This window comes from Oncorhynchus keta, unplaced genomic scaffold (genome assembly GCF_023373465.1).
Source record: "Oncorhynchus keta strain PuntledgeMale-10-30-2019 unplaced genomic scaffold, Oket_V2 Un_contig_5916_pilon_pilon, whole genome shotgun sequence".
NCBI lineage: Eukaryota > Metazoa > Chordata > Actinopteri > Salmoniformes > Salmonidae > Oncorhynchus > Oncorhynchus keta.
Genome location: NW_026288583.1, coordinates 409,290 through 434,564, shown reverse-complemented (window position 1 = coordinate 434,564; position 25,275 = coordinate 409,290). Strand labels below are relative to the sequence as shown.

Here is a 25,275-nt window from a genome sequence, read left to right as displayed (position 1 = left end):
CACGTTTAAAGAACAACCAGGCATTCTCTACTGACAGAATGAGGTCAATATCCTGCCAGGATACCTGGGCCAGGTACCCGGGCCAGGATGCAGCAGAGCCTTTCCATTTTACGGCAAAGGATTTACTTGAGCTACTGGCACAAGCAGTACCACCATCTCATGCCCGGGAGCCCGTGGCGCTATGGAATATGTTTTAGTGTGGATTTAGCAACCCCTCCGCCTTTTCTTTATTGTTCGACCCCTGTACAGTTGGTGGCGGTAATGCACCATAAACACTTGATGCCAACCGCCGTTAAACCCCACAGAAGAAGTCTGCAGGTTTTAGCCACAGTAAAGAGGTGTCTCGCTTTCGGGCTAAAAGTTTCTCTAACGTTAGTTATAAAGCTAGCTAGAACAACTTGTCAACATGTTTCGAAGAAAACTGACAGCTTTGGATTACCATAATCCCTCTGGGTTTGACTGTAAAGGTAGCTATAAAACCACGACAAACGAGTTATCTGCTAATGAATGACGTACATTTTCAGAGCTAGCCATGGCCATGCTCAAATATGTTAGTTAGCATCTAACAAGCTCTTACTCTGTCTAAAACATTTCAATACAGCCACGCCTGTATTATGTATTTAGGCTTTGTTTATATTGGCTGCGTTTATGTCATTAAAAATTATTAACATGTGATTCGTGTTAGGTGGTCAGGTTTTGTACTTTTGTGCATTAGCTCAGGTAACGTTAGCTAATTAACTAGCTTTTTGGGAGCTTACTAACAGTGCCAACAGGCAGGGGAGGCCGAGAACCTAACTAGGTTAGGGGTGGCATCGGAAATTGATACAGTATCAATGCCTTGTTTCTTTGTATTGTGACTAGTCGTATGTGAATTTCAGCCGGTTGTATATACAAACTATAATTTCAAAATCTACTACCACTGGCACATTTGTGCAGGTCAGTTAGCTTTGCAGAGTGAATCTAGCTATGTGTCACTGATTTAGCTAATATTCTGTTTTGCACAGATGAGACAGAGTTCAGGAATTTCATTGTGTGGCTGGAGGACCAGAAAATCAGACACTACAAAATTGAAGAACGGGGCAACCTGAGGAATATCCCCAGCTCGGGATGGCCCAAGTCCTTTGAGCAGGTGAGCAGCAAGGCTAGTTACAGTTACTATACTGGAATCAACCCTTGGGTCAGAAAAAGTGTTGTTCATATTACATCCAAGTAACACGACATGGATTGTGTTCAGTAGGGTGCACTGTAGCAATACATTTTGCAATGTATCTGTGTCCTTTCTTACTGGAGAAGTTTATGTAGTATCTCCATGTGTTATAACATTTTCTCCTTGCTGAACCATGGTGGGGCTCTTTTCCCACTTTATCACCATATCAATTATCAATGTGTTCTCTCAACCCTTTCCCTAACTGTTTACATCATGAGCAAAACAATCAAGCCAGTTTAGTTGTCGAATGCTTCAGAGTAAAATTCCATGACTTAATTAGTTCTTCTAAATGTTGGAGAGGCATGTTTGTCCTACATTAGCCTACATCTATCTGAACATTCCAAAACGTTGTGTCCGTCCGTGTTCAACGTGCCCCGAGATCAGTCAGTAGGCCTAAAAATGCTTAAATGCTCATAGTAAGCTGATTTACCACCCTCATCACTGGTCTCCATAGCTGTGATACACTCTTCTTCATTGAATAACCTCCATTGGGGTTGTGAAGTTACCATCCTTGTTCCCTGACCAGAAAGCGCCCTCTGTCCTCGAATCCTCATTCCAACTGCCATTTTTGAGAGAGCGGTAAGGGGAGGCTGGGATGAGGAAAGACTACTGTGACACAGACCGTCAGCGCTTGTTTTAGTTTTTCCAGTGCAAAATGTTTTCTACGGTGTGCGCTGATGAATAAACCCCTGGCCCCAAGTGCTCTGAAAAAAAGATCTACCAGGGAACAGCTAGTAACAGCAACATTCCGATGGATGTGAACCGCTGAAGAAGCATGTATCACAGCTATGATCTCAGGCACCTGGTATACACGGTACACCTATTCAGGAGGGCACACTGGGGCAAGTTTTCTCCTTACGGAACATGATCCTGACTCTGTTTCCTATGCAGTATCTTCAAGATGTGAATTGCCCATTCACTGTCGAAGAGAGACAGGAGTCAGTGGACTGGTTGCTGGGTCTAGCCGTTCGGTTGGAATATGGCGACAATGGTACAGTATTTTCTCTCTTGTGCTTTATTCCAAAAAATGTGGCCCATTGTTTGTACTTGGGCTACTTGTTGTGACATATTACTAGTTTAACTATTGTAGTCCATTGAAGAAGACAATACAGTATATTTTCAACCAACCTTTACTTGGAGATACCGTGTAGCAGGGGAACTCAACTCTTACCCAATGAGGTCCGGAGCCTGCTAGTTTTCTGTTCCACCTGTTGTGCCAGGTCTAAATCAGTCCCAACTTCTTTTTTTCTTTTTTTTAAGCAGTGGAACTGGCTTCGAGGTCCGGAATTGAGTTTGAGGGCTGTACTGTATAGTTGTGGGGGTGGTGGTGGTGGTCATGTGTCTTTTAGCCACTAGATCGCAGCATTGTCTTAACAGTGGCATCTTGGGCTGCTCTACCATAAGGGATAATCTAGTTGTGGTTCCACCCTCTCTTGCCATACACTGTATTGTCATCATTCAGGAATGTTAAATATATGTGCTTATACACTACTAAAGCAAGTCTTTGTTTTAAAAACAGTTTGATGGTAGTATGTAGTTATTGGGGGGCATGGACTAAGTGGTCACTGTCTGGATGTTGTGTGTCCTACTGGCTCCCCAGTTGAGAAGTACAAGAATTGCCCGCTAGCCACAGCCACCGAGGCGGCGAAACCCTCGGATCCCCTCATCCATCTGGACAGTGAGCATAACCACTCCTTCCTCTAAATGTCTATCCCCCTCTCCCATTACTTCTCTCCTCTCTCATCCTCTTTACTCCTTTCTCTGTACCTGATGTTCTGTGATAGAATCGTTTGATTATAGAAACCAGTGAAAAACGTAGTACTAAAGTGGGTTAGCTCAACCGTGTCTGGGCCAGACCACCAGACTTATTAGACACTCTAATGTACTTGTCCTTTTGCTCAGTTGTGCATCAGGGCTTCCCACTCTTTCTATTCTGGTTAGACAGTTTGTGCAGTAGTACACAGCGTTGTATGAGATCTTCAGTTTCTTGGCAATTTCTTGCATGGAATAGCCTTCATTTCTCAGAACGAGAATAGACTGATGAATTTCAGAAGAAAATGAATTGTTTCTGGCCATTTTGAGCCTGTAATCGAACTCAAATGCTGATTCTCCAGATACTCAACTAGTCTGTAGAATGCAGTTGTATTGCTTCATTAATCAGAATAGTTTTCAATTGTGCTAACATAATTGCAAACGGGTTTTCTAATGATCAATTAGCCCTTTTAAAATGATAAACTTGGATTAGCTAACACAACGTGCCATTGGAACACAGGAGTGATGGTTGCTGATAATTGGCCTATGTAGATATTCCATTCCATTTTTAATGTTGTACAATAGTAATTTACAACATTAACAATGTCTACACTACACTGTGTTTCTGATCAATGTTGTTATTTTAATGGACAAAAAATGTGCTTTTCTTTCAGAAACAAGGACATTTCTAAGTGACCTCAAACCTTTGAACGTGTGTGAGTGTGTGTGGTACCAGTCAAAAGTTTGGACACCTACTCGTTCAAGAGTTTCTTTATTTTTTATATTTTCTACATTGTATAATAATAGTGAAGACATCAAAACTATGAAATAACAAATGGAATCATGTAGTAACCAAAAAAAAATTAAATCAAAATGTTATATTTGAGTGTTGAAAGTAGCCACCCTTTGCCTTGATGACAGCTTTGAACCTTCTTGGCATTCTCTCAACCAACTTCATGGGGTTGTCACCTGGAATCCATTTCAATTAACAGGTGTGCCTTGTTAAGTGTATTTGTGGAATTTCTTTCCTTAATGCGTTTGAGCCAATCAGTTGTATGGGTGGTATACAGAAGATAGCCATATTTTGTAAAATACCAAGTCCATATTATGGCTTGAACATCTCAAATAAGCAAAATGGAAACGACAGTCCATTACTTTAAGACATGAAAGTTATGAGGAAACTGGCTCTCATGAGGACCGCCACAGGAAAGGAAGACCCAGAGTTTCCTCTGCTGTAGAGGAAAAGTTAGAGTTAACTGCACCTCAGATTGCGGCCCAAATAAATGATTCTCAGAGTTCAAGCAACGAGACACATCCCAACACCAACTGTGAGACTGCGTGAATCAGGCCTTTATGGTTGAATTGCTAAAAATAAACCACTACTAAAGGACACCAATAGTAAGAAGATTTGCTTGGGCCAAGATACACGAGCGATGGTCGGTGGAAATCTGTCCTTTGGTCTGATGAGTCCAAATTTGAGATTTTTGGTTCCAACCGCCGTGTCTTTGTGAGATGTAGAGTAGGTGAACGGATGATCTCCGCATGTGTGGTTCCCACCGTGAAGCATGGAGGTGATGTGGGTTGCACATTTTGGAGAATATTCAGCGGTGGAAACCTTCCGTGGGAATTAACGGAAATATATGCAAATTAAAATGAATATACCATTTAAATGTAGATTTTTTTGTTGTTACATTGGATATATTTACCATATCATATGGAGATAGAAACAGAAACCTTTTTTACCTTGTAATAAGTAGACATAATTGCAAATGATTTAAATCCTTCCAATAGAAAATTGAAAAAACAATTTAGTTATGAATTGAACTTTAAATGAGTTGACTTCACATGGGATGATTTCACAGAACAACTAAAGGGAATATTGAATGATCCCCAATTAACCATCGCATCTCCCAAAAATGTTTTCAACATACATCTGTAAAATGATAGTCTATAAACTAAACTTTGGTTGTCTTCCTCTCAGGCTTCCATGTCTTTTCCCTGGACCTTCTCAATGTCCACCTCCTGAACATTAGACTGAGGCCTTATCTTCACTGTCCCTTTCTAACCTTGAGGATGGCATGTTGTCAGGCTCAAAAGGCCTCAAATTTGCTTGGATGGCCACCAATTGTTCAACCCTTATATTGGTCAGCATGTTGTGTACTTTGGTGTGGGTGTTCCCAAACAAGCACCAGTTGCTCTCTGAGGTGGCTGATGTTGGTGGGATTTGGAGGATGATGGAGGCAATAGGGGAAAGAGCCTCAGATCCCCAAAGTCTCTTCCACCAGGTGGCTGATGAGATATGTTGGTATGACTGCCATATTGCATCTCCATCCAAAAGCCCTTGCTTGGAAGTGTACTTTTCCAGACTGCCAAGAACCTTGCCCTCATCCAGGTCAAGGTGGCAAGACACGGTAGTGATAACACCATAGGCCTTGTTGATCTCTGCACCAGACAGGATGCTCTTGCCAGCATACTTGAGGTCCAACATGTATGCTGCTGCGTCTATGGGCTTCAGGCATTTCAGAACTCCAGTTTCCTCTGCTTGGAGCAACAGTGAAGTGGGCAGGGCAGTACGGATTTCTTCTCTTACATCCTCAAGCAGAGTCTGAACATCAGACAGGATGGCATTGTCTCCCTCAATCCGTTCAATGGCTACTGCTATAGGTTTCAAGCTGCTTACCACTCTCTCCCAAAATACATAATCCAGGAGGATCCTCTTGAGGGGGCTGTCCACATCGGCAGACTGTGATATGGAGACTTCTTCCCCTCCAGGAGACTGTCAAACATGATGACAACACCACCCCAACGGGTGTTGCTGGGCAGCTTCAAGCTTCTTCTCACTTAGCTTGGTGAAGTAGATTGCTGCTATAACTTGATGAACCTTCACATACCTAACCGTTTCTTTGGCTTTCTTGTAGAGTGTATCCATTGTTTTCAATGCCATGATGTCCTTGAGGAGCAGATTCAATGCATGAGCAGCACAGCCAATGGGTGTAATGTGAGGGTAGGACTCCTCCACTTTAGACCAAGCAGCTTTCATGTTCGCAGCATTGTCTGTCACCAGTGCAAATACCTTCTGTATTTGGTAATTGATGACTGGTCGCTGACGGCAATGTAGAGAACGGTGTGTCTGTTGTCCCTTGTGTGCTCTTGTAGAATACTGGTTGAAGGGTGGAGATGATGTAGTTAATTATTCCTTGCCCATGAACATTCGACCACCCATCAGAATGATTGCAATACAGTCTGCTTTCTCTATGATTTGCTTGACCTTCACTTGAACTCTGCATCCAGCAAATAAGTAGATAAAGCATGTCTGGTTGGAGAGGTGTAAGCTAGGTGAAAAACATTCAGAAATCTCTTCCAATACACATTGCCTGTGAGCATCAGAGGTGAACCAGTTGCATACTCAGCTCGAGCAAGACATTCATCAGCATTTATGACTTCGTCCCTCCATTGAGTCACAAAAAAAAATCTGATCCAGGAGGACCATGAGCTGTTGCTATCGATAAGGTGTCTGATTCATCATTTTCACCTCGAATAGAATAGAGGAACTTTTGTCAGAGGTTGCTTGTTGTGAGCGCTGAGGGAACTGTATGCACTTGGCCAGATGATTCTGCATCTTTGTTTCATTCTTGACACATGATGATTGGACACAGTATTTGCAAATGTACACAGCTTTTTTTTCTACGGATGGTGCCTGCGGCATTTTCCTGTAAAAAAAAAATTGGGGGAAAAAAATGAAATTCCATGTACAGATAAATAGTTAAGCAGTTAGATTAACGCTTTTTCAGTTCTTGCCCACAAATGTTCTATAGGATTGAGGTCAGGGGTTTGTGTTGGCCACTCCAATATCTTGACTTTGTTGTCCTTAAGCAGTTTTGCCACAACTTGAGGTATGCTTGGGTCATTTTCCATTTGGAAGACCCAACTTCATGACTGATTTCTTGAAATGTTGCTTCAATATATCCACACATTTTCCTTGCTAATGATGCCATCTATTTTGTGAAGTGCACCAGTCTCTCCTGCAGCAAAGCACCCCCACAATATGATGCTGCCACCCCTGTGCTTCATGGTTGGGATGGTGTTCTTCGGCTTGCAAGCCTCCCCCATTTTCCTCCAAAACATGACGATGGTCATTATGGCCAAACAGTTATTTTTGTTTCATCAGACCAGAGGACATTTCTCCAAAAAGTAACATCTATGTCCCCATGTGCAGTTGCAAACCGTAGTCTGGCTTTTTTATGGCGGCTTTAGAGCAGGGGCTTCTTCCTTGCTGAGCTGCCTTTCAGGTTATGTCGATATAGGACTAGTTTCATAGAGTTTATAGGTACTTTTGTACCTGTTTCCTCCAGCACCTTCACAAGGTCCTTTGCTGTTGTTCTGGGATTGATTTGCACTTTTCGCACCAAAATACGTTCATTTCTAGGAGACGGAACGCGTCTCCTTCCTGAGCGGTATGACGGCTGCGTGGTCCCATGGTGTTTAGACTTGCATACTATTGTTTGTACAGTTGAACGTGGTACCTTCAGACATTTGGAAATTGCTCCCAAGGATGAACCAGACTTGTGGAGGTCTACAATTGTGTTTCTGAGGGTTTGGCTGATTGATTTTCCCATGATGTCAAGCAAAAAGTCACTGAGTTTGAAGGTAGTCCTTGAAATACATCCACGGGTACACCTCCAATTGACTCAAATGATGTCAATCAGAAGCCTCTAAAGCAATGACTTAATTTTCTGTAATTTTCCAGGCTGTTTAAAGGCCCAGTTAACTTGGTGTATGTGAACTTCTGACCCACTGGAATTGTGATTAAGTGAAACAATCTGTCTTTGTAAACAGTTGTTGGGAAAATGACTTGTCATGCACAAAGTAGATGTCCTAACTGACTTGCCAAAACTATAAGTTTGTTAACAAGAAATTTGTGGAGTGGTTGAAAAACAAGTTTTAATGACTCCAACCTAAGTGTATGTAAACTTCCAACTTCAACTGTAGTCCTTGACTCAGACAGTGTAGTAGTGTGGGCTCAATAGCGTCTCATTAGTGTGCAAGATCTTGAGAATCAGCTGTACATGTGATGGAAGAAGGTGCTTTGCTGGTGACACTCAGTGATTTATTTAGAATTCAAGGCTCACTTAACCAGCATGGCTACCACAGCATTCTGCAGAGATATGCCATCCCATCTGGTTTTCACTTAGCGGGACTATCATTTTGTTTTTCAACGGGACAATGACCCGACATACCTTATTTCGTAGTTTTGATGTCTACAATGTAGAAAATAGTTCAAATAAATAAATAACCCTTGAATGAGTCTGTGTATACAAACGTTTGACGTGTGTGTTTAACTTATACAGTATATCACAAAAGTGAGTACACCCCTCACATTTTTTTAAATATTTGAAATATCTTTTCAGGTGACAACACTGAAGAAATGACACTTGTGTTAATTTTCTGTCCCCTCTATAACTCAACACACAGCCATTAATGTCTAAACCGCTGGCAACAAAAGGGAGTACACCCCTAAGTGAAAATGTCCAAATTGGGCCTAATAAGCCATTTTCCATCCCCGGTGTCATGTGACTCGTTAGTGTTGTTAAGGTCTCAGGTGTGAATGCGGAGCAGGTGTGTTAAATTTGGTGTCATCGCTCTCACACTCCCTCATACTGACTGGTCACTGGAAGCTCAACATGGAACCTCATGGCAAAGAACTCTCTGAGGATCTGAAAAAAATAATTGTTGCTCTACATGAAGATGGCCTGGGCTATAAGAAGATTGCCAAGACCCTGAAACTGAGCTACAGCACAGTGGTCAAGACCATACAGAGGTTTAACTGGACAGGTTCCACTCAGAACAGGCCTCGCCATGGTCGACCAAAGAAGTTGAGTGCACGTGCTCAGCGTCATGTCCAGAGGTTGTCTTTGAGAAATAGACGTTTGAGTGCTGCCAGCATTGCTGCAGAGGTTGAAGGGGTGGGGGGGCAGCCTGTCAGTGCTCAGACCATACACCGTACACTGCATCAAATTGGTCTGCATGGCTGTCGTCCCAGAAGGAAGCATCTTCTAAAGATGATGCACAAGAAAGCCTGCAAACAGTTTGCTGAAGACAAGCAGACTAAGGACATGGATTACTGGAACCATGTCCTGTGGTCTGATGAGACCAAGATAAACCTATTTGGTTCAGATGGTGTCAAGCGTGTGTGGCGGCAACCAGGTGAGGAATACAAAGACAAGTGTGTCTTGCCTACAGTCAAGCATGGTGGTGGGAGTGTCATGCTCTGGGGCTGCATGAGTGCTGCCGGCACTGAGGAGCTACAGTTCATTGAGGGAACCATGAATTATTACTTCCGGCGCCGACAGAGATGGCCGCCTCGCTTCGCGTTCCTAGGAAACTATGCAGTTTTTTGTTTTTTTTACGTGTTATTTCTTACATTTAGTACCCCAGGTCATCTTAGGGTTCATTACATACAGTCGAGAAGAACTACTGAACATAAGAGCAGCGTCAACTCACCATCAGTACGACCAAGAATATGACTTTCGCGAAGTAGATCCTGTGCTCTGCCTTTCACCCAGGACAAGGAATGGATCCCAGCCGGCGACCCCAAAAAACTACTTCGTAAAAGTGGGAAACGGAGCGGTCTTCTGGTCAGACTCCGGAGACGGGCACATCGTGCACCACTCCCTAGCATTCTTCTCGCCAATGTCCAGTCTCTTGGCAACAAGGTTGATGAAATCCGAGCAAGGGTAGCATTCCAGAGGGACATCAGAGACTGTAACGTTCTTTGCTTCACGGAAACATGGCTCACTGTAGAGACTCTATCGGAATCGGTGCAGCCAGCTGGTTTCTCCACGCATCGCGCCGACAGAAACAAACATCTTTCTTGTAAGAAGAGGGGCGGGGCATATGCTTCATGGTTAACGTGACGTGGTGTGATCATAAAAACATACAGGTACTCAAGTCCTTCTGTTCACCTGATTTAGAATTCCTCACAATCAAATGTCGACCGCATTATCTACCAAGAGAATTCTCTTTGATTATAATCACAGCCGTATATATTCCCCCCCCCCAAGCAGACACATCGATGGCTCTGAACAAACTTTATTTGACTCTTTGCAAACTGGAATCCATTTATCCGGAGGCTGCATTCATTGTAGCTGGGGATTTTAACAAGGCTAATCTGAAAACAAGACTCCCTAAATTTTATCAGTATATCAATTGCGCAACCAGGGCTGGAAAAACCTTGGATCACTGCTATTCTAACTTCCGCGACGCATATAAGTCCCTGCCCCGCCCTCCTTTCGGAAAAGCTGACCACGACTCCATTTTGTTGATCCCTGTCTACAGACAGAAACTAAAACAAGAAGCTCCGCGCTGAGGTCTGTTCAACGCTGGTCCGACCAATCTGATTCCACACTCCAAGACTGCTTCCATCACGTGGACTGGGATATGTTTCGTATTGCGTCAGATAACAACATTGACGAATACACCGATTCGGTGAGAGAGTTCATTAGAACGTGCGTTGAAGATGTCGTTCCCACACAACAATTAAAACATTCCCAAACCAGAAACCGTGGATTGATGTCAGCATTCGCGTGAAACTGAAAGCCGGAACCACTGCTTTTAATCAGGGCAAGGTGACCGGAAACATGACCGAATACAAACGGCAAGGCAATCAAACAAGCTAAGCGTCAGTATAGAGACAAAGTAGAATCTCACTTCAACGGCTCAGACACAAGAGGTATGTGGCAGGGTCTACAGTCAATCACGGATTACAAAAAGAAAACCAGCCCAGTCACGGACCAGGATGTCTTGCTCCCAGGCAGACAACTTTTTTGCCCGCTTTGAGTACAATACAGTGCCACTGACACGGCCCGCAACTAAAACATGCGGACTCTCCTTCACTGCAGCCGACGTGAGGAAAACATTTAAAAGTGTCAACCCTCGCAAGGCTGCAGGCCCCGACGGCATCCCCAGCCGCGCCCTCAGAGCATGCGCAGACCAGCTGGCTGGTGTGTTTACGGACATATTCAATCAATCCCTATCCCAGTCTGTTGTTCCCACATGCTTCAAGAGGGCCACCATTGTTCCTGTTCCCAAGAAAGCTAAGGTAACTGAGCTCAACGACTACCGCCCCGTAGCACTCACTTCCGTCATCATGAAGTGCTTTGAGAGACTAGTCAAGGACCATATCACCTCCACCCTACCTGACACCCTAGACCCACTCCAATTTGCTGCCAACACACTGACTCAACTCCAGCCACTTTAATAATGGGAATTGATGGGAAATTATGTCAAATATATCACTAGTCACTTTAAACAATGCTACCTAATATAATGTTTACATACCCTACATTATTCATCTCATATGTATATGTATATACTGTACTCTATCATCTACTGCATCTTTATGTAATACATGTATCACTAGCCACTTTAACTATGCCACTTTGTTTACATACTCATCTCATATGTATATACTGCACTCAATACCATCTACTGTATCTTGCCTATGCCGCTCTGTACCATCACTCACTCATATATCTTTATGTACATATTCTTATCCCCTTACACTTGTGTCTGTCTATAAGGTAGTAGTTTTGGAATTGTTAGCTAGATTACTTGTTGGTTATTACTGCATTGTCGGAACTAGAAGCACAAGCATTTCGCTACACTCGCATTAACATCTGCTAACCATGTGTATGTGACAAATAAAATTTGATTTGATTTGAATGCCAACATGTACTGTGCCATACTGAAGCAGAGCATGATCCCCTCCCTTCGGAGACTGGGCCGCAGGGCAGTATTCCAACATGATAACGACCCCAAACACACCTCCAAGACAACCACTGCCTTGCTAAAGAAGCTGAGGGTAAAGGTGATGGATTGGCCAAGCATGTCTCCAGACCTAAACCCTATGGAGCATCTGTGGGGCATCCTCAAAAGGATAGGTGGAGTGCAAGGTCTCTGACATCCACCAGCTCCGTGATGTCGTCATGGAGGAGTGGAAGAGGACTCCTGGCAACCTGTGAAGCTCTGGTGAACTCCATGCCCAAGAGGGTTAAGGCAGTGCTGGAAAATGGTGGCCACACAAAATATTGACACTTTGGGCCCAATTTGGACATTTTCACTAAGGGGTGTACTCACTTTTGTTGCCAGCGGTTTAGACATTAATGGCTGTGTGTTGAGTTATTTTGAGGGGACTGCAAATTTACACTTATACAAGCTGTACACTCACTACTTTACATTGTAGCAAAGTGTCATTTCTTCAGTGTTGTCACATGAAAAGATATACTCAAATATTTACAAAAATGTGAGGGGTGAACTCACTTTTGTGATATACTGTATATTACGCACATACATAGAATCGCACCAACGGGGACAGTTGTGACTCCAGCTGACTTCATGAATGTAACTGGGTCAACAGCCTCCATGTTGTGTTGACAATAAGTGTGTGTGCTCCTCAAGGCAGCAACCCAGACTTTAAGGCTGGTGTCTTAGGCCTGGCTAGCCTGCTGAAGATCCAGCGTCACGACGACTACCTGGTCATGCTGAAGGTGAGAATCCGCGGCCACTGAGACCCATATCAGACGTACTCATATCCTTTTCACACTACTGAGCCAAGCCTAGCTGTAGTGCGAGAACCTGGTTACTCACCCAAAATATCTGAGCCAGTACAGTTCAGGTCGGCACTTTTACTAATTTCTTATGAACAGGGTATAAATGACAAACTTGTGCTGATTTCAGATTTGATAACAATGGTGTGGTCATTTCCCTTGTCTAACAGGCTATAAGGATCCTTATCCAAGAGAGGCTGACTCCAGAAGCCATAGCCAAGGCCAGCCAGTCGAAAGAGGTGATTTACTTTTGAAGATTGAGTCTTTGCCTGACTGAGATCCACCTACACATTTAGGCTTCATCAAAATGCGTTGTTTTGAAATGTGATTCAAAAGAGTACCCCAATATTTCATACCTGGGTCCAAACAGTATTTGTTTTCATTTACGTTGAATTGAGCCTGCCTGGTGTGCCAGATGGACAGGTTTTGCACTGGGAAAGCTCAATTAACTTCTTGCGTCGAGCAATCCCGTATCTGGGAGCGTAATCATAGCCTCAAGCTCATTACCATAACGCAACGTTAACTATTCATGAAAATCACAAATGAAATGAAAGAAATATATTCACTCACAAGCTTAGCCTTTTGTTAACAACACTGTCATCTCAGATTTTCAAAATATGCTTTTCAATCATAGCTACACAAGCATTTGTGTAAGAGTATTGATAGCTAGCATAGCATTAAGCAGGCAACATTTTCAAAAACAAGAAAAGCAATTCAAATAAAATCATTTACCTTTGAAGAACTTCAGATGTTTTCAATGAGGAGACTCTCAATTAGATAGCAAATGTTCAGTTTTTCCAAAAATATTATTTGTGTAGGAGAAATCGCTCCGTTTTATTCATCATGTTTGGCTAAGAAAAAAAAACCTGAAAATTCAGTCATTACAACGCCAAACTTTTTTCCAAATTTAACTCCATAATATCGACAGAAACATGGCAAACGTTGTTTAGAATCAATCCTCAAGGTGTTTTTCACATATCTATTCGATGATAAATCATTCGTGGCAGTTGGGTTTCTCCTCGGAAGCAAATGGAAAAATACACGCAGCTGGAGATTACGCAATAATTGCGACGGAGGACACCAAGCGAGCACCTGGTAGATGTAGTATAAAATGGTCAATCTTCCAATGATATGCCTACAAATACGTCACAATGCTGCAGACACCTTGGGGAAACGACAGAAATTGTAAGCTCATTCCTGGCGTATTCACAGCCATATAAGGAGACATTGGAACACAGTGCCTTCAAAATCTGGGGCATTTCCTGTTTGAAATGTCATCTTGGTTTCGCCTGTAGCATCAGTTCTGTGGCACTCACAGATAATATCTTTGCAGTTTTGGAAACGTCAGTGTTTTCTTTCCAAAGCTGTCAATTATATGCATAGTCGAGCATCTTTTCGTGAAAAAATATCTTGTTTAAAACGGGAACGTTTTTTTATCCAAAAATTAAGAGCGCCCCCTATATCGAAGTTAAGCGCAGTGTGTATTTGAAAGAAAACAAATGTAATTTGATCACAAGTCTTACACTTCTATTCTCTCAATCTGACATGATAATACATGGGAACTCTCAGCACACGTTACTGCTCAGGGCCCGTATGTATCAAGCATCTGAGTACTAATTCAGGATCAATTTTGCTTTTTGAATCACAATGAATTGGATTGAACGTGGACCTGATCCTAGATCAGCACTCCTACTCTGAGATGCTTGATACATACGGCCCCATAGTATGATTAGGTAAGGCCTGTGTTGAGTGGTCTTGGAGTTGTCTAGGTGGCTATGGTATTTTAAGTGGCCGGATATACAGTATATTGGCACTTAATGTGTCCGGATTTGCTTTTAATTGCCGTGATGTATTTCTTCCTGTTTTTGCCTTGTCTCCTCAAGGGTCTCCCTGTGGCCTTGGACAAGCACATCCTCGGCTTTGATACCGGAGGTGAGTGCTCACAGTCGAGTTTTTGAAGTAATACACACAAACTCATTTTTAAACCATGTGCCTTGTCATCCTTAATTTCCTCATAAATGGACTTGACTAGATTACATTTTAAACACTTAATTCTCCCATCTTCTTGTGCCCAAGGCAATTATAATAATCTAAATTGTCTCCAAACATTCTGTCCTATTGATATGATAGTCATGGCATTTATCTTGACTCTACTGTTGATGTAATACTCTGTAGGATTGCTTGGGTGGGTATGGCCATCACATTGTGTCAAGATCTGTTCCAGATCAGTTGGAGACACATCTGCACAAAGGAAACACGGCATGGAACGTCTCAGTCAGTCTTTCAGTCAGTCAGGTCCTGTAAAAGTTGCAGTACACCTTGCGGGCTGCCGCAGAATTCTGTGGCACGTTATTTAAGTGTCAACCATTGTTGCATTAATGCTAGTTAGTGCTAGTTTGACCACCAGGGGGCTTCTTTGAGAAGCATTTGACAATCAGGGAAAATGGTGCTTGAGCAGCACTCAGCATTCAGGGAAAATGGTGCTGGGAAAATGGTGCTGTACAACGTGATTGGTCGGGAGTAGGTTACAGTACTAAGACTAAAATTATCCTAACATTTCCACACCCTCATTGTAGTCTAACCAATAACCAAACAAAGATTCAGTGAAAATCTAATTGATTTATCAAGACCATGCTTGTTGTCGAGCATGCTGAAATGGTTGACCACATGGGTAGGCTTTTGCTTAATCCTATTGCTTCTATCATCAATATGCTTTAAATGCTACAATGTCACAAATAATTGAACACACAATTCTTAACTCTGAGAAGGAGGTGATCTGCACTGCTTATTAACTTCTTATGGGCGTCCCACCTGGCCAACATCAAGCTACAGTATTTTAAATATTTAACTTTCATAAAATCACAAGTGTATAACATAAAAATAAAGCTTAACTTCTTGTTAACCGTGTTTCATTGGTCTGTTTCGCTTGATGGCCCTCCGACCTGCAATCGTTTTCTACGTTTTGTGTGTTCCCTTGTAAGTGTATCTTATTTCCCGTTTTACTATCGTCCTGGGCTTATAGATCACGTCAATCCTTCATTAGATGAACCGCATTATTGAAACTTTATTTACAGTGGCTGCGAAAGTATTCACCCCCTTGGCATTTTTCCTGTTTTGTTGTCTTACAACCTGGAGGGGGGGTTGTTGTATCCTTTGATTTAGACAACATGTCTACCACTTTCAAGATGCAAAATAATTTTTGTGAAACAAACAAGAAATATTACACACAAAAAAACAGACCTTGAGCGTGCATAGCTGTTCTCCCCCCAAAGTCTATACTTTGTAGATCCACCTTTTGCAGCAATTACAGCTGCAAGTCTCTTGGTATGTCTCTATAAGCTTGGCACATCTAGCCACTGGGATTGTTGCCCATTCTTCAAGGCAAAACTGCTCCAGCTTCTTCAAGTTGGATGGGTTCCGCTGGTGTACAGCAATCTGTAGGTCATACCACAGCAATCTGTAGGTCATACCACAGATTCTTAATTGGAATTAGGTTGGGCCTTGATAGGCCATTCTAAGACATTTAAATGGTTCCCCTTTAACCACTTGAGTGTTGCTTTAGCTGTATGCTTAGGGTCATTGTCCTGCTGGAAGGTGAACCTCGGTCGCAGAGTCAAATAGATGCACTAGATGCACTATTGTAAAGTGGCTGTTCCACTGGATGTCATAAGGTGAATGCACCAATTTGTAAGTCGCTCTGGATAAGAGCGTCTGCTAAATGACTTAAATGTTAAATGTTAAACAATGTAACTAAGTCAACCACACTTAGGAAGCAACACTGACAAATTTCACATGCTGTTGTGCAAATGGAATCGACAACAGGTGGAAATTATAGGCAATTAGCAAGACACCCAATAAAGGAGTGGTTCTGCAGGTGCTGACCACAGACCACTTCTCAGTTCCTATGCTTCCTGGCTTTTGGTCACTTTTGAATGCTGGCGCTGCTTTCACTCTAGTGGTAGCATGAGACGGAGCCTACAACCCACACAAGTGGCTCAGGTAGTGCAGCTCATCCAGGATGGCACATCAATGCAAGCTGTGGCAAGAAGGTTTGATGTGTCTGTCAGCGAAGTGTCCAGAGCATGGAGGTGCTACCAGGAGACAGGCCAGTATATCAGGAGATGTGGAGGAGGCCGTAGGAGGGCAACAACCCAGCAGCAGGACCGCTACCTCCGCCTTTGTGCAAGGAGGAGCACTGCCAGAGCCCTGCAAAATGACCTCCAGCAGGCCACAAATGTGCATGTGTCTGCTCAAACGGTCAGAAACAGACTCCATGAGGGTGGTATGAGTGCCCGACGTCCACATGTGGGGGTTGTGCTTACAGCCCAACACCGTGCAGGACGTTTGGCATTTGCCTGAGAACACCAAGATTGGCAAATTCGCCACTGGCGCCCTGTGCTCTTCACAGATGAAAGCAGGTTCACACTGAGCACATGTGACAGAGTCTGGAGACGCCGTGGAGAACGTTCTGCTGCCTGCAACATCCTCCAGCATGACCGGTTTGGTGGTGGGTCAGTCATGGTGTGGGGTGGCATTTTTTTGTGGGGCCGCAAAGCCCTCCATGTGCTCGCCAGTGGTAGCCTGACTGCCATTAGGTACCGAGATGAGATCCTCAGACCCCTTGTGAGACCATATGCTGGTGCGGTTGGCCCTGGGTTCCTCCTAATGCAAGACAATGCAAGACCTCATGTGGCTGGAGTGTGTCAGCAGTTCCTGCAAGAGGAAGGCATTGATGCTATGGACTGGCCCGCCCGTTCCCCAGACCTGAATCCAATTGAGCACATCTGGGACATCATGTCTCGCTCCATCCACCAACGCCACATTGCACCACAGACTGTCCAGTAGTTGGCGGATGCATTAGTCCAGGTCTGGGAGGAGATCCCTCAGGAGACCACCTCATCAGGAGCATGCCAAGGCGTTGTAGGGAGGTCATACAGGCACGTGGAGGCCACACACACTACTGAGCCTCATTTTCACTTGTTTTAAGGACATTACATCAAAGTTGGATCAGCCTGTAGTGTGGTTTTCCACTTTAATTTTGAGTGTGACTCCAAATCCAGACCTCCATGGGTTGATACATTTGATTCCATTGATCATTTTTGTGTAATTTTGTTGTCAGCACATTCAACTATGTAAAGAAATAAGTATTTAATAATAATATTTCATTCAGATCTAGGATGTTATTTTTAGTGTTCCCTTTATTTTTTTGAGCAGTGTGGAGCTTTTTGATAAAAGTCGTCGTGTTTGGAGGACAAAGAATGCTGAGTTGCATCCAAAGAACACCATACCTACTGTGAAGCATGGGGGTGGAAACATCATGCTTTGGGGCTGTTTTTCTGCAAAGGTACCAGGATAACTGATCCGTGGAAAGGAAAGAATGAATGGGGCCATGTATCGTGAGATTGAGTGAAAACCTCATTCCATCAGCAAGGGCATTGAAGATGAAACGTGGTTGGGTCTTTCAGCATGACAATGATCCCAAACACACCGCCCAGGCAACGAAGGAGTGGCTTCGTAAGAATCATTTCAAGGTCCTGGAGTGGCCTAGCCAGTCTCCACATCTCAACCCCATAGAAAATCTTTGGAGAGAGTTGAAAGTCTGTGTTGCCCAGCAACAGCCCCAAAACATCACTGCTCTAGAGATCTGCATGGAGGAATGGGCCAAAATACCAGCAACAGTGTGTGAAAACCTTGTTAAGTATTGAAGTATTTCTCAAAGTATTGAGAAACTTTTGTTATTGACCAAATACTTTTTTTCCACCATCATTTGCAAATAAATTCATTAAAAATCCTACAATGTGATTTTCTGGATTTATTTTTCTCATTTTGGCTGTCATAGTTGAAGTGTACCTATGATGAAAATTACAGGCCTCTCATCTTTTTAAGTGGGAGAACTTGCACAATTGGTGGCTGACTAAATACTTTTTTGCCCCACTGCAGATAAAATTAATCACTAACCTTTGATGATCTTCATCAGATGACACTGATAGGACATCATGTTACACAATGCATGTATGTTTTGTTCGATAATGTGCATATTTATATCCAAAAATATAATTTTACATTGGCGCGTTACATTCAGTAATGTTTTGATTCCAAAACATCCGGTGATTTTGCAGAAATACTCATAATATTGATTAAAGATACAACTGTTATTCACAGAATTAAAGTTAGACTTCTCCTTAATGCAACCGCTGTGTCAGATTTCAAAAAACTTTACGGAAAAAGCATAATCTGAGAATGGCGCTCAGAGCCCAAAACAGCCAGAGAAATATCCGCCATTTGACTCAACAGAAGTTAGAAATAACACCATAAATATTCACTTACCTTTGATGATCTTCATCCGAAGGCACTCTCAGGAATCCCAGTTCGACAATAAATGACTGATTTGTTCCATAAAGTCCATCATTTATGTCCAAATGGCCACTTGTTGTTAGCGTGTTCAGCCCAGTAATCCATCTTCATGAGGCGCAGGCACTTCGTCCAGACAAAAACTCAAAGTTCCATTACAGTCCTGATGTATGGAATCAATCGTTAGGATGTTTTTAACATAAAACATCAATGTTCCAACCGGAGAATTCCTATGTCTGAAGAAAAGCACTGGAACGAGAGTTAACTCTGTCGGGAGCGTGCGTCATGAGCCCAAGGCACGATGCCAGACCACTGACTCAAACAGGTCTCATGAGCCCCTCCTTTATAGTAGAATCCTCATTCAAGTTTCTAAAGACGGTTGACATCTAGTGGAAGCTGTAGGAAGTGCATCTTTATCCATATCCCACTATATTCGGTAGGCCAAGCTTTGAAAAACTTCAAACATCAGATGTCCCACTTCCTGGTTGGATTTTTCTCAGGTTTTTGCCCGTCATGAGTTCTGTTATACTCAAACATCATTCAAACAGTTTTAGAAACTTCAGAGTGTTTTCTATCCAATGATAATAATTATATGCATATATTAGCATCTGGGAAAGAGTAGGAGGCAGTTCACTCTGGGCACGCTATTCATCCAAAAGTGAAAATGCTGCCCCCTATCCCAAAAGACTTCATGCCCTCCTTCCCTGGTCTGTGAGTTTTGGTGGGCAGCCCTCTCTTGGCAGGTTTGTTGTGCCAAATTAAATAATGGATTTAATGGTGCTCCGTGGGATGTTCAAAGTTTCTGATATTTTTTTAGAACCCAACCCTGATCTGTACTTCTCCACAACATTGTCAGTGACCTGTTTGGAGACTTCCTTGGTCTTCGTGCTGCCGCTTGCTTGTTGCTGCCGCTTGCTTGGTGCTGCCGCTTGCTTGGTGCTGCCGCTTGCTTGGTGCTGCCGCTTGCTTGGTGGTGTTGCAGACTCAGGGGCCTTTCAGAACAGGTGTGTGTATATATAATGAGACAGATCATGTGATACTTAGATTGCTCACAGGTGGACTTTAATTAATTGTGACTTCTGAAGGTAATTTGTTGCACCAGATCTTATTTAAGGGCTTCATAGCAAAGGGGGGGTGAGTACATATGCATGCACCACTTTTCCGTTTTTTTATAATTTTTTGAAACAAGTTTTTATTTAACTTCACCAATTTGGACTATTTTGTGTATGTCCATTACATGAAATTCAAATAAAAATAAATTTAAATTACAAGTTGTAATGCAACAAAATTGAAAAAACGCCAAGGGGATGAATAGGCACTGTAACTAGGCAAGTCAGTTAAGAACAAACTCTTTATTTACAATGACAGCCAAACTCGGACGACGCGTGGCCAATTGTGAGCCGCCCTATGGGACTCCCTATCACGGCCGGCTGTGATACACCCTGGATTCGAACCAGGGACTGTAGTAATGCCAATTGCACTGAGACCACTGCGCCACTCGGGAGCCATGACATTTGTTTTTCAGAACATTAACCATGTGTGTTCTCTTTTTGCACTGTGCAGTTTCGATCCAATGATTCGTCTGACAAACATAACTTTGCGTCCTTCAGGCCCAGACATGGATCAAAGCTGACGAGAGTATGTTTTATTATTAACTAAAGCATAAAGATGTTGATGAAGAAGCCACATTTGCCTCGGGATCCATCCTAGTTGGTATTCATGACTTTTTTCGGGGGCAGCCCTTTGTCCACTGATCTCAATGGATGGTTGTTGGCATCGTTGTGTGCTCTGTAAAAACACTCTTTTTAGTTTTGGTGATCCTCTCAGCTCCGGCTCATTTAAGTCCTCCACTGATCACCGACTGAGCATAATCTCTTCCTCTGTAATATGGTCTCTAACGGTGTGTGCCTCCTTTCTCTGCAGACGCCACCCTGAACGAAGCGGCTCAGATCCTACGTCTGCTCCACATCGAGGAGCTACGTGACCTGCAGACCCGGATCAATGAGGCCATCGTAGCCGTCCAGGCCGTAATTGCAGACCCGAAGACAGACCACCGCCTGGGCAAGGTCGGCAGATGACCTGTCTTGCCTGACCCCTTGACCTCTGCCTTTAACCCCCAACATACAGTCTGTGAAAAAGAAGTACCACACAAACTATACATGGATATTGGTCCAAGACCTTGTCCTTATTTTATTTTAGTCCAACAACTAGGACTAATCCTTTGAGGTTTGTTTTTTTTAAGGATTTGGGACAGTTGGAATGAAATGGACTAGTTTTTTTTGTTTTTGAGAAAGAAATGCATTTGTCGCATGAGTGTTGGAATGAGAATGTATGAAATACATTGGGGGGGAAGAAACTTTGGTTTGTGTTCATAAGAAATTGGAAGTGCTATCAGATTCTGTGCTGAAATTACCCTTGGAGTTGGAGATGGAATCAGCGATAAAAGTCAGGAATTACATCTTAGGAAAGATAAAGGATTAAAAAACTGTAAGAACAAATATTTGGCGACAATGTGGTGAAATACAAAATGATTAGTGCACAGAATACCCAAATACTGCATTGCTGTGTGTTCATTCAATACACATGGATAGATATAACTGGACCTGTGGCTCAAAGATCTAGTTTTATTTTATTTTTTATAGAAAGCCAAAGTATGAAAATGAGGTAAACAAATTTACAAAACTTTTTTTGCGGGGGAGGGAAGTCACAGTTGACGTTTGGAAATTTACTTTGGTGGTTGGTGAAATCCTTGCTTTGTCGCAGGTGTCCTTCATTCAACGCCTCTGTAGAAGTCTATGACAGAAGGGTTCTCATAGCGGAATGCACTACAAGACTCGTCCGAAATAGCACCATAAAACGATCCCCTATCATTAGTCTCCCTGCATCAGATAACTACATTAAGTCACATGACAGTGAACATCCTTGACAACTACACCACACTCGGCTATCATCAGTCACAGAACAAACAATACTTTCCAAACCTGTTATTTTTGACATCCGTAAATACCAGGGGAGAATGACTGCCCCCTCTCATTGAAGCCACTGAAGTTCAAGGCCAACTGCGGAACTGCAGGATCCCTATTATTGTGAATGAAAATCTTTGTGGTCAATCAGTGTAAAAAAATCCCCCCCAAAAAATCAAGGACAATTATGATAAGAATAATTTAAGCTAGTACACCAGCAGTATGTCCTTGAATCGATTATCAAAAAAATGCGCATACAGAGGATCATTTAGTTGCTAATGGCAGCCTGCAGTACCCCGGGTCAGCTTTCAACTTGAGTTACTCAATGAGATGGGGCAACACAGCTAGCCTGCAACCTAATTTCCTGGAGTTGCTCAAACTGCGCATGTCTCCATGAGACACCGTCTTTGATGTTGCGGCGAAGACCGGTCACATTTCGTCACCTGGGCCTTTAGTACAGTGATTTGGCAGCAGTTGCCTTCTACTTGAGGAACTTGCTAGTTGACAGGTTCTATGCTAAGGCTCTTTGTACAGCCTCGGTCATTTGGCGTCTTTTTGTTTGTTGAAGGTGTCCGCTCCGATACGTAACATCAAAATGATGTCCCCCAGTACAGTGCATTCAGAAAGTATTCCTACCCCTTGACTTTTTCCACATTGTATTATGTTACAACCTTGTTCTAAAATGGATTAAGTAATGTTTTCCCCCTCATAAATCTACACAACACCCCATAATGGCAAAGCAAATACAGGTTTTTAGAAATGTTTGCACAAAACTGGAATATTACATTTACATCAGTATTCAGACCTTTTACTCAGTACTTTTTTGAAGCACCTTTGGCAGTGATTACAGCCTTGGGTATGACGCTACAAGCTTGGCACACCTGTATTTGGGGAGTCTCCCATTCTCTGCAGATCCTCTCAAGCTCTGTCAGGTTGGATGGGGAGCATTGCTGCACAGCTATGTTCCGGTCTCTCCAGAGATGTTCCATCGGGTTCAAGTCTGTGCTCTGGCTGTGCCACTCAAGGACATTCAGAGAGACTTATCCCGAAGCCACTCCTGCGTTGTCCTGTTGGAATGTAAAACCTTCGCCCACACAATCCTGTCTCGGATTTCTGCAGACAATTCCTTTGACCTCATGGCTTGGTTTTTGCTCTGACATGCACTGTCAACTGTGGGACCTTTTTATAGACAGGTGTGTGCCTTTCCAAATCATGTCCAATCAATTGAATTTACCACAGGTGGACTCCAATCATGTTGTAGAAACATCACAAGGGTGATCAATGGAAATGTGATGCACCTGAGCTCAATTTCCAGTCTCATAGCAAAGGATCTGAATACTTATGTAAATAAGGTATTGTTTGTTTTTGTTTTTTCAAATGTTTCTAAACCTGTTTTCGCTTTGTCATTGAGGTATTGTCTGTAGATTGAGAATTTTTAAAATCAATTTTAGAATAAGGGGAAGGGGTCTGAATACTTTCCGAATGCACTGTATTGAGGCTCCCTGTTTTCGCACAAGCTAAATCTGCAAAGGAAAATTGCGTTTCAGGCTACACGAACTGCTTCTATCCTACATGACCCGCAAAAGGCATAAGTGTTGTGGAAATTCAGTACTGAGAGAGACTTGGTCTTGGTCATTTCTTCAAACAATCTTTATTTAATATCAATTAATTATTACAATAATGAGACCGTTAGGCTGAGAGTCTAGCCTTTTATAGAAGATGCAGTTTTTATATAGCTGATAGCAAGATTGCGTAGTCAGTCACTTCTAACCTTCCCATAAGCCACCGTGGTTATCTACACAGGATGGTCTGTTACTTAGTTTCCCAGATGCCAGGAAGATGAGACGATGCGGCATTGTTCTTAACTCTTCCAGGCTCTCTCTATCTCGAGTCACACACACACACACCACATCTATAAAATGCTAGCTTTTAGGTTTTTATCACCAACACATCAATTGTCAGCTTCAAGCTATCTCTAGTAGAACCCATGTCCTCAACAGCAGGTGCTAGAGTGGAGACCATAAACCACAGCATTAGCAGGACAGAAATATCTTAATGTTCGTTAAGTAAATAATTGTCACATAGCCAACAAATAAGGTGAATACGGGGCGGCAGGGTAGCCTAGTGGTTAGAGCGTTGGACTAGTAACCGAAAGGTTGCAAGTTCGAATCCCCGAGCTGACAAGGTACAAATCTGTCGTTCTGCCCCTGAACAGGCAGTTAACCCACTAGGCCGTCATTGAAAATAATAATTTGTTCTTAACTGATTTGCCTAGTAAAATAATAAAGGTGAATACATAATTTCTCTCTCACATAAGCCATACAGTCCAATTCAAGTTGGAGAGTTCATCTGATTTATTTCCACCAAAACCACTGGCGACAGTGGATACACACACCACATCTATAAAATGATAGGTTAAGGGTAATATTGACGGCATTCCAGATTGGCTTTTTCAGCAGGCACGCTGAACAGACGTCTAAGGAGGTGTCTTGTTACCACTTCATATAGCAAACTTCAAAGAGACATCAGAGACTGTAACGTTCTTTGCTTTACGGAAACATGGCTCACTCGAGACACACTATCGGAGTCGGTACAGCCAGCTGGTTTCTTCACGCATCGCCCCGACAGAAACAAGCATCTTTCTGGGAAGAAGAGGGTTATGCCTTATGATTAACGAGACGTGGTGTGATCATAACAACATACAGGAACTCAAGTCCTTCTGTTCACCTGACTTAGAATTCCTCACAATCAAATGTCGACCGCATTATCTACCAAGAGAATTCTCTTCGATTATATTCCCCGCCAAGCAGACACATCGATGGCCCTGAACGAACTTTATTTGACAATGTAAACTGAAAACCACATATCCTGAGGCTGCATTCATTGTAGCTTGGGATTTTAACAAGGCTAATCTGAAAACAAGACTACCGAAATTCTATCAGCATATCGATTGTGCAACCAGGACCGGTAAAACCCTGGATCATTATTGTTATTCTAACTTCCGCCCTCCTTTCGGAAAAGCTGACCACATCAATTTTCAATTATTAAAGTGGCTGGAGTTGAGTCAGTAGGCAGGCAGCAGCCACTCAATGTTAGTGGTGGCTGTTTAACAGTCTGATGGCCTTGAGATTGAAAAACTGCTTCGGTCTCTCGGTCCCTGCTTTGATGTACCTGTACTGACCTCACCTTCTGGATGCTAGCGATTATAGCCACTTTAAACAATGCCACTTAATATAATGTTTACATACCCTCTTCTCATATGTATATACTGTACTCGATACCATCTACTGCATCTTGCCTTTGCCGTTCTGTACCATTACTCAGTCATATCTTTATGTACATATTCTTTATCCCTTTACACTTGTATGTGACAAATAAATTTGATTTGTGTGTATAA

At 42.8% G+C, this 25,275-nt stretch overlaps 1 protein-coding gene across 2 annotated transcripts; it reads left to right on the top strand.

The window, feature by feature from the left end:
• The first annotated feature begins 263 nt into the window (after positions 1-263).
• Positions 264-25,275, top strand: LOC118362797 (RNA transcription, translation and transport factor protein). Of its 2 annotated transcripts, none has more exons than XM_052510628.1 (8): positions 264-467; positions 1,005-1,129; positions 2,099-2,199; positions 2,800-2,885; positions 12,416-12,504; positions 12,735-12,803; positions 14,448-14,496; positions 20,839-25,275. In XM_052510628.1, the coding sequence occupies exons 1-8, from the start codon at positions 407-409 to the stop codon at positions 20,991-20,993; spliced, it is 735 nt and encodes a 244-aa protein (XP_052366588.1). In that variant the 5' UTR covers positions 264-406; the 3' UTR covers positions 20,994-25,275. The 2 variants fall into 2 exon arrangements, with proteins under 2 accessions (XP_052366588.1, XP_035599309.1); XM_035743416.2 differs by having other exon boundaries at positions 266-467; positions 2,099-2,198; positions 2,808-2,885.

Bases quoted from the DNA above. Each gene is read 5' to 3' on its own strand.
- LOC118362797 (XM_052510628.1), top strand. From the start codon at position 407: ATGTTTCGAAGAAAACTGACAGCTTTGGATTACCATAATCCCTCTGGG. The intron at 12,505-12,734 runs GTGAGAATCCGC...CTTGTCTAACAG, and splicing joins ACTACCTGGTCATGCTGAAG to GCTATAAGGATCCTTATCCA. The intron at 14,497-20,838 runs GTGAGTGCTCAC...CTTTCTCTGCAG, and splicing joins CCTCGGCTTTGATACCGGAG to ACGCCACCCTGAACGAAGCG.